Source organism: Lolium rigidum, chromosome 2 (genome assembly GCF_022539505.1).
Source record: "Lolium rigidum isolate FL_2022 chromosome 2, APGP_CSIRO_Lrig_0.1, whole genome shotgun sequence".
Lineage (NCBI taxonomy): Eukaryota > Viridiplantae > Streptophyta > Magnoliopsida > Poales > Poaceae > Lolium > Lolium rigidum.
The window spans coordinates 22524784-22534999 of record NC_061509.1 but is presented as its reverse complement, the minus strand read 5'-3'; the positions used below and the strand labels follow the sequence as shown (position 1 = coordinate 22534999).

At 42.1% G+C, this 10216-nt stretch overlaps 1 protein-coding gene across 1 annotated transcript; it reads right to left on the bottom strand.

Moving 5' to 3' along the window:
- Nucleotides 1-398: 398 nt before the first annotated feature.
- Nucleotides 399-3653, bottom strand: LOC124691423 (disease resistance protein RGA5-like). Its single transcript, XM_047224710.1, has 2 exons — nt 2878-3653; nt 399-2395 (listed from the first exon to the last, which is right to left on the bottom strand). Exons 1-2 carry the CDS (start codon nt 3651-3653, stop codon nt 424-426), a joined length of 2748 nt encoding a protein of 915 aa, XP_047080666.1. The 3' UTR covers nt 399-423.
- Between the last annotated feature and the right edge of the window lie 6563 nt (nt 3654-10216).

Here is a 10216-nt window from a genome sequence, read left to right as displayed (position 1 = left end):
AAATAAGGAAATCCACTGAGATCATGGCTAGGACACATTACACAAGCTGGACGAGAGGAACAGTCGTACGAATTTTGCACCACCGAGAAATTCTCACAGAAATGGCATCAGAAATTAGTTTTTTGCTACTACTGGAACATCCCCAGTTTTGAAATGGGCGTTAGACAATTCATAAAAACTTGGAGTTTCTACGTAAGCCTTTGCTAGTGCAAGGGAGAAAACTAGGCAGCGAAGGAATAAATGGTACTACCAAGCTTGAGGAGCTTTAACCGTTAAGAAACAAACCAGTAGACAGACAACTCGAAAGAAGGATAGAAATGTATCGAGAGTGGAGGTGGAAATTTGCACATACCAGCTGCTTGCTACCGAGCCGAAGGAGAAATTATCCATGAAAGAATCTCAATTGTGATCCTTGAAAAAATCTCAATTGTGATCCCAAAGATCGATTATAACACGAGGATGATTTCGATGCATGTTGATAGCACTCATCAATCCAGATTCTAAGCTTGACTTTTCGGACTCCCTAATACCGTCACAATCAATTTCTGCGTGCAATTCTTCAAGTGCTAACAAGTGCTCGATGCCGGTAGGGGCGATCCTGTTCTGCTCTAGTGCACAGGCATTGAACATTAGCTTCAGCATCTCGAGTTTGGGCATTGCACCAGCTTGGAAGGTCAGGTACGAGGCCCTACTTAACCGGAGTTTAAAACGCTTTAGTGCAGGAAATGCTCCGTCCCCGGAGATGATAATAGTTTCTCTAATGGACCTTCCTACTTTCAAATATAGGTCAGTGAGAAACAGCAACTCCGCTAGGATACCAACACCATCATTTAACAGCTCACAAAATGTGCATTGTAACTCACGGAGGTTACAGAGTTCTCCCATCCAACTAGGGACCCTGGAAAAACGGCACTTCCATGACACAATCAGTCGCTCAAGGCGGTAAGGAGCCGAGGGAGGAGCCAAGGGTACCAAGCCATCTATGAACCCCGTGAGACTGATAAACAGGCACTGAAGGCTACAAAGGCTTTCCAAAGAAGAGCGTAGAGCATCCATGCGGCTGTCCATGTCCTCAGCATAATAGTCACATGAAATAATTAGATATCTCAGATTGGTCAGCTCTCTGAGGCTCCTGATGTTATATAGGGAGTTCACCAAAATATCAAATCTACATAGGTGTCGCAGGGATTTCAAGTTACCAATCCCATTAGGTAGCCATGTATCAACATTCAAATGCACCAAACCCGATAGATAAACTATATCTGATGGAACACTGGAACAGCTGACCAGATCAAGTGTTTCTAACTGTTGTAGCACTCTAATTTGTGTCGGCAGCTGGTATGAACAAAAACAATTTATCCATAAATACCTCAGCTGATACATATTACACAGTCCAATGAGGTCAACTCTAGCATGGTCGAGATCAAAAAATAGAACTCGGAGGAACTTGAATTCTGACAAGGGAGGTGTGTTCTCAGACCTCCCAAAGAACATAACGGTTCGAACATGTGACATACTGATGTTCCTTGGTAATATTGTTCGACCATTACTTCCAACATCTAAGCGGATAGATAGACGACGGGCCTTGTAATCCATTCCCGTAATGGCTTGTGTAGACAGACGACGGGCCTTGTAATTCATTCCTGTAATGGCTTGTGGGTCATCAATTATAGTGAAAAAGTTCTCTTTCGCAGACTTATGCAAGATAAGATCAAGCATCATATCATGTACTCTGCATCGTGTCACTGACCCTCTATTGTCAAATTCTACAGGTTGAATAAGGCTCCTATTGACCATCTCATTGAAATAATTTTTTGCAACCTCCGCACCATCTTGTCCATTTTCTTCACTGACAAATCCTTCAGCTATCCATTGACGTTCTAGATTAAACCTCTCTATTGTGTAGTCCTCTGGATACATACCAAGATACAACAAGCATGTCTTGAGATGACAAGGAAGATCTATGTAGCTGAGGTTCAAGATCTGCCTCACCCCATTCAAGGTGAGATTTGTTCCTGAGCTCAAAGAGTCACGCACATGCTCCCACCTTTCTTTTTGCTGAGTACCTTCACTGGCTAGCATGCTAGATATACTAATGATTGCAAGAGGTAAACCACCACACTTTTTGAGGATTTCAAGTGAAATGTCTCTGAGATGGTGAGGGCAAGCTTCTTCCAAGCCAAATATCCTACTAAAAAACAATCTTCTTGAGTCTTCATTGCTAAGGGGCTTCATGTTTAAAATGTAATCACGATGGTGGGAAGAACATGCTTTGGCCACATCCTGAATTCTTGTAGTTGCTATTACTCTGCTGCCAAGATCATTTTCCGGAAAAGCGCATTTAATGACACGCCATACTTCTGCGTTCCATATATCATCAATTATAATAAAGTACCTGCCAAATAGCATAACTTATTCAAAAACTCTTTGTTTGACAATAACTGTCCACATCCCAAAATGTTCAAAGGCAAGAAAACGTTATACACAAAGAAAATTTAATTAAAAGTACCATGCATTCCCATCATAAGTAAAATGCTACATCCACTTGATCTCTCGACTACATATATGCACAACTGTAGAGTGAAAACTTGACATTAATAAGAATTTAGATTTCTTCAGAGGACATTTATTCTGAAACCGATACTTCCAGGTTGCGGACAATTATAGTTAAAAAATAGTCTTATCAGGTGGGAGCAGAGATAAAAATTACTATTCATGCACATTTTGCATGCACCTTGTTTGTTTGCATTTCTTGTTGGAATATACAATGATTTGTGGAAGAGTGAAATTAAATATGGACCTAGAAGCTGACAACGCCAAATTTGTGTTTTCGAGAAAGACATACACAATCAACAATACACAAAGTAAAGTAAGTACCTCTTATGTCGTAGATATTCTCTCAGTGTGTTAAGAAGAACATTGAACTCGCAACTTTGAGAAGATGTTTCACTCCTAAGTTCTGATAGTAAACTATGGATGAGTTTTGTAATATCTGGTTTTTGAGACACCGAGACAAATGCACTACAGTCAAAATCACCCTTGAGACTGCGATATACCTCATTGACAAGTGTTGTTTTACCCAGACCTCCAAATCCCACTACTGATGCTACCTTCAACTGCTTCTCCTCGCCATTCACCCAATTGACAATTTCTTGCATTGGCGCTTGGATGCCAACAAGGTTAGCTGCATTTTCATAGAGTGTGGCAAGTCGTGGGTCAATGGACACATCACTTGACGAGGGAATATCAAACTTGTACCTTTGGCGTCGTGCACTTGTCTCGAGCACAAGTGCCTTGATTTCCTTGATCCGATTGGCAATCCGATAGCGGGCTCTCAACTCTTTGAGGAGCCGAGCTGTCTTCCTAGCAAACCAACTATTTTTTCTTTTCTCCCCAATGTGGTGCATAAAGTCATCTATGATGTCTTCAATATCGTACGACATCTCCCTCAGTGTGTCTCTCCAGCTCTCGGTTTGTGGATCCAGGTCGTCCACATCTCCAAGCATCTCTAGAGTACCCTTCATACTCCCGAGCTCATCGCTGATGAACTTCACTTCTTTCCGTAGGTTCTTCAGCTTACTAAACTCCTCTCCCATGAGGGTGGCCAACTTACCAAGGAGAGCATTCATAGCGCCAGTAGAAGCACTCACCATTATTCGGGTGGCCATCTAGTTAGCTCGGTATGGCTCACTTTCAGTTTTAGCTTGATCTCTCTAGTTAGTTATGCTCCTGCAGCACATATGTCAAAACTTGTGAGCTGTAGATAGCTAGCTAGCTAGAATGTTAAATCATTTTCGGAAAGTAAAATTGGAGTTGTAGATTGCACTTCTAGCTTTTGCACTAAGCTATCATGGTAGTTAATTGGAGTAGTAGCTACGCTCTCAATAGCATGTTGTGAAATTGTAGGAAAGGAATGCTTCTAATGGATGAACAGCACAAGCTAGCCGGTATCGGTGTATAGGATTGATTGGTTTCTAGTTCTTATTGAGTTTCCTGCTTCATATCTATGGAGAAAAGCTGATCACCAGCTTGGAGAGATTTACCTTGAAACTAGATCAGGTGCTCAACGGAGAAGATACATGCGGGCGAGCTGAGGGCAGCTGGTGGCCAGGTCGCAACTAAAGGTGGACAAGCCGTGTCCGGAGAGAAGAAAACTACACTGTACTGCAGGAGAAGACGGCAAAAGAAAGCCGGCAGTAGCCTAGTATCATAACTAAATAGACAGCTTCCACAAACTTTTTGCCTTGATTCCTCAGCTTGCCACGTCATCTGAGTTAACCGTAATGCCTTGGCATTAGCCGGCCATGGCCTGCCATCATCGCACTTCGATGACTATAAGCTAATTGATTATTTTTTAAGATCCTAGGTTACAATCAGACTTGGTATTAGGGGAGAGTTTTAACAGGATTGACACCTAGCTAGATCACGCTAAGACCAACAACTGACTCATCAGAGAAGATTACAAAGGGCTTTTCATCTTACCTCTTGGCATTTTGTTTGCTGCTAATTGACTGACTGACAACTGAGTCAGTTAATTAACTTTGGATGTCCTCTGGATTAACGGCACCTATTGTTAAAAGAGGTTGCAGTGCACATTCATTTTTGCTAATAAACTCGGGTGAATCGTCCAAATCCTCGCTTACACCAATAAACAATCATCGGAAAGCCAGACAGCATCGTGCATCACCATCGTACATTGATTGAGCAGGTAGAGGGCTTCGAATCGATTCAACGCGCTGGAGCTGTTTGTCGATGCGAACCAATGACAATAATTATTATACAAAGCCCAAATGCATTCTGATGGCCTTCGTGCTGAGCAGTGCTCACCTTGGCGCCGTCGCCACCCGTAGCGTCCGTGGCTGCTCAGAAACCGCCGCTGGATCTGCGCTCGCCACACCAGCTGCCGATGTAGCCTCTTGAACCGCCGCCACCCGCCACCGCTCGCTGCGGGCCGCAGGTCGGGCGTCGGTCGCCGCCGCGGGAACGTCACTGACGAATTTTGCGGGTGCCATGGGAGAAAGGGGAAATTCGGAAGGTGGAAGAGAACGAGGACGATTTCTTCGGTCATAGTAGTACACTGTACCACGTTTGGATTTCTGAACCCCGGGCTCCACTGCTCCTTTTACTTTTAAAATTCAAAAAAATATTTTTATGAGTTCTACAAACTTGCAAAAGAATAATTCTAGATGTACCCAATGATGCGTCGAACAAACACCTAAAATCTAATTTTAAAATACTTTACATTTTAAGCTACACAAAATAAAATGTATTGATTTAAAAATAGTGAAAGGTGTTTATTTTTAAAACTCCAACATTTATCAGATTTAATAAAAATGTATTGACTTAAATATAGTGAAAGGTGTTTATTTTTAAAACTGCAAAATTTATCATATTTTTTTTATTTTTGTGTAGCTAAAAGAAATTTAAAAAATCAGCGTTGCAAGTTTACATGCTGTTAGGATACACAGAAAAAAGTGATTTTTTAAGGAAACTACTAAACAAGACTTTTGAAATTTTAAAGTAAAGGGAATAGTGGAGCTCGGGACCAAAGATAATTTTTCAAATGACGTGGGAGTTTAATTTCTCAAGATACTGATACGTTTTTTGAAGATCACTCTGATTGGGAGTGTCTAAATATTATAGTAGGAGTATTTATTTCCTCCATGCCGATTTATTGGGCTCCCAATATTTTTTTAAAAAAGGCTTAACTAGCAGTTAATTTGGGATTAGTTAGGCGGCATGATGATCCTTCTTCCCTCGAAACTTGTAGATAGTTAGAGCAAGTTTAAATAATATAACTAAGTGTTATCTATAAACATGTGTCATGCCATCTTTAGCCAATCTATAGCCAGCACGTACAATACTTACATATTCTTTATCATCTTTCACGAAAGATTTTGCGCTGCAGCTTCTACAATAGCTCCCTTGGGTGCCATAATCTTATATGTTTGAAGTAATTTTTGATAAAAAAATACAAAAAATAAGGACACTTTACTCATTCGAATGTAAGGAATATATAGGCAGAGGGTCGCCCAATATACTAAATCTTGCGATGTGCCAGCCCACAAACTATATATGCAACAAAAAAAAAACTATATATGTAAAATAAAGACAAATCCCGTCCAAATTGAGCACCGGATCGAGCGTTTGGGGACGCTGCATCTTGGTGTCGCGTTTGGGGCGCATTCGTCTCCAGCCGTGTCCCTAACCTGACCCCCAACCAATTTTCTATTTAAAATTAACGCTTTATTCACAATTTTGGAGATGCTTCGTCACTTTTACATGAAGAAAATATTGAAACGAACAACGAAAAACATACATAAACCTTGAAAAACACCAAGATAGGACATAAAACCTAGACTAGAGGCCGGGCGGCTCTAGTTTCTTCGTCGTTGTTGCCGTCGTTCCCGCGGATGCGCCCCCCGCTCTGCCTGCTCCACCAGTTGAAGTCCCTGCCATTTTGAACCCGCCCCAGGTTCCGTCATCCTTGGATCCAGGCAGAAGGCCGGAGGATCGAGTGCAAGATGGCTGGTAGTGGATACGGCAAGACTCTTTGTCAAACATCTTGACACTCATCTCACTAATGGACGGGCTCGGGGCGCCGGACAATGTATTGGGCCATGCCGAACCGAAAACGTCTTTGGGATGCGCGACTGGGGAGGTCAAACATTCGGTGCGTCCCAAATTTTTTTAGGAGACGGTTTGGGAAACGCGACTAGATATGCTCTTATACCTACTATATTGGTGTAGAGTTTATTAAGATCTTTAGAGCAAAGGTAATAGTAGTACCGATCGGGCCTATTAAGGCCTCCATGGCACATGGAAAGCCGTTTCCGTTTGTGGTAAGGAACAACGCTGGCGCCAGAAAACATGAATCGTATGCTTGATCTCCAGGTAGGCCCATACGAAAGCATAAAATACATGTAAGTCATTTCCGAGCGTCAGGAAAGTTCACAAACGGGTTGTTTAGAAATAAGGGTCAGTGTATATAGCCTTCATCGCACACGACTATGGCTAGCATTACCATGTATGAACATTTTTAAACGAGTTTTTATCTTGCTCGTCTCTTCGCCTCTAAGACCCTCAAATGGTACAATATGTAAAAGTCGTGTATCTAACATTCGGTCAACACGTGGCCGACCTCTATGCCTTCCTCCGGCGTGCCCCGCGCCGCCGCAATGTTTGGCACACCCCACCATTACCATACACACGAGCAATTCACTTTGTCATGGTTCACACAAAGAAGATCGCTTGCCTTTAGCGTGTCGTGCAGTACTCGCAGGCGCAACATCGCCGTTTAGAGCTAGGCCCCGCCGATGGCGTAGAAGCCCCCTCCGGTGGCGGAGTAGGCCCCACAGGTGGCGTAGGAGGCGTCTCACGTGGTGGAGAAGGGGCCTCCGGTTGTCGAGGAGAAGCAGTCCGTCCAACTGACTAATAGCCAACACAACAAAAAAAGCGAAATTAATTCAGAGGACATGGAAGAGTAGATGGAGCTGGGCGTCAATGGTGCGGCGGCCAAATATGTGCACGACAAAATATCGCAAACAATTTGTTCAAAGAGAATCGTATGCGGGGGAAGATATCGTGAATGGTGTCTGCTATACTGTGCAATCGGGTTTTGTCTGCAAAATCGTTAGCAAATATTTTGATCGTGAAATGTTCCCGCAAGTTCACCAATTTCATTCGAAATGCGAAATCAAAATCTTCGCCCGTTTACCTCCTCATCTATAAAATGTGTCGCTGACTCTTTCCTCTAGTGGCCTACACACCTCTGCACCATGCCTCCCTGTGAAACAATGATGCATGTAAAACACATGCATGAACTTTCTAATTTGTTGACACATATTCCCACATATTTGCCACATATATGATGTTATATCCATACTTTATATTTATTTTTGAGGATTTACGAATGATTTCTTTATTTGAATTATAACTCTGCAAGACAGGAAAACTTTATTTTGTGTATTTTTAACTTTCAGGACCTAGATGAAATCAAACTGAGCTAGGATCTCGGAGATATCGATATTTCGTCAAGAGAAGTATATGAAGTGCTTGGATCTCACCAGATGAGTCAAGAGGGATGTTGTCCAACAACAGATTGAAAATGGGCAGGAAATCAGAAGAATATGCTAGGTCAAAGAAAGTGGAGACATTGATATTTTTGAATAGGTTCGGCCTTGCTGAAACTCGCATCTTAGTATCATGTTAGTAGAGCGTCCAAGGTTCTTTTTTTTGTTTTGTTTACAATAGCTCACCGAGTTCTAACCATGGACCCCAGGCCTAACAAGGCCTTCCCGTGGGGCTAGGTCGAGATCTCTCACGACGCCAGTCCAAATTAACCAAAGCTCCTTAGGGACCAACGAAAATTGAAGGCATTGGACTAGTGAAACCAACAACGTACCTCATCGGGCGTTCGTGTATTTTTTTTTGAGAATACAGTACAACGCAGACGCTCACAAACACGCACGTACAAACACCCCTATGAACGCACGCACGCACACCCTACCCCTATGAGCACCTCCGAGGGACTGAGCCGACATATCTTGAGGTTGACGAAGTCACCACCTGCGCCTCGTTGTTGACGGGCACGTCACCTACCACTGAAAGCATAGTGCCGGTTAAATCCTGGAATAAATCCAGGTAAATGCAAACACCCATGTCAAGTCTAGGACTTGAACCTAGGTGGGCTGGTTCCACCACAAGAAACCTAACCACCAGAGCCAAGCTCTGTTTGCGGGCGTTCGTGTATTTGATAACCAATACGCAATCCATCTGGTGTTTATCTATGAAAAAAATGTAAAGAAGATCATAAAAACTTGAAAGAACGAGTCTATAAATATACAAAGCAAAAAAACAGTCGAGGACTAGTGGATTCAGCTACGGTGGGGACTAAACCTTCCCTAGACAAAACGATCCAAGTGCAAGCTGCAAAGACCAATATTTTGCGCGATTTTATCTAGTTTCCATATCGACGTTCATGTCTTTGTGTGGGGGTCGTAGACTCGAAGTTCACATCCTTGTTTGTTCATGCAATAGAAAAAAACAATTTATCACCATCAAGTGTACCACTACGGAAAAGCCCCGTTAGCTTTTTATCGGAGCCGTCGGCATAAGTACCGAGCCTAGCAGCCCAGCAGCTAGGTTGTTGGCATAGGATTGTCATCGGCATAGGGGCTGTCTGTGCCGACGGTTGACTAAAGCCGTTGGTACAACCAACGCCAACCGTTGGCATAGGTGGGGCCGTCGGCGTTGGCAGGGACGCGTGGCCTCGGAGAATTTCGCTGTGATGGTGGTGGCATTAGCCCTATGCCGACGGTTTTGCCATCGGCACTAGTTCCTTTTTTTTTCTCTCCAGCCCAAAGCAGCCGGTACATCTTTTTTTACATGTTTGCTCCACGCACTCCCTAGCGAATCACCTTTTTAGTTTTCAAAAAAAAATGTTAGAAATTTTAAAAAATAAAATTCTGTGTGATTACCATGTATTATGTGTTCTAGTTGTTAGGAAAATTAACAAACATGAATTTCGATATATTATGCAAAATGACGTCATGTTTCGAAAAAATGGCTTTTCTACTTGCATATGACCTCCGAAGAAAGCGTTTTTTATATGAAAATATATCTATAGAAATTTTTACATCCAATTTCAACCTTTTATGTCCTTTTACCGGTTTTTTTACGCTCCTCAAAATCATAAAGGAAACATGAGTTTTTTTAGCTCTTAGATTTCTTATTGTTATTTGAATTTAAGATTATTATTATTACTTAGTCGTTTTTTATTAGTCAAATAGTTTATGTGAAATTAAAATAATAAAGAAGTGGGATGTCACGGCTCAAGGGTTAATAGGATTGAAAGGGTACTATTGTTAGCAAAGTATATTTTCTCTGCAGGAAGCTCGTATGGAAGGAATAAATAATTTAATTGTGTTAGGATGGTAGCAGTTTGAGGATAGATGACCGAGTGGGAAGTTTTACTACTAATAAGTAAATAAAATTTATATTAATTGTGCTTAGATATTAAACTGTCAAACATTTATAAAAATCATATATCTTTTTTTAAAAGAACTGTTTCTTTTTTGGAAAACTGACAAACTACCGCTAACCTCTGATGGTTGTCGTGGGCACAGCCTACGCCGATGACCATGGCCTGTGCCGACTGCTAAAATATCCTGTGTTGAGAGCTTGTAGTGCCGACGGAGAGGTTCCGATGACGGCC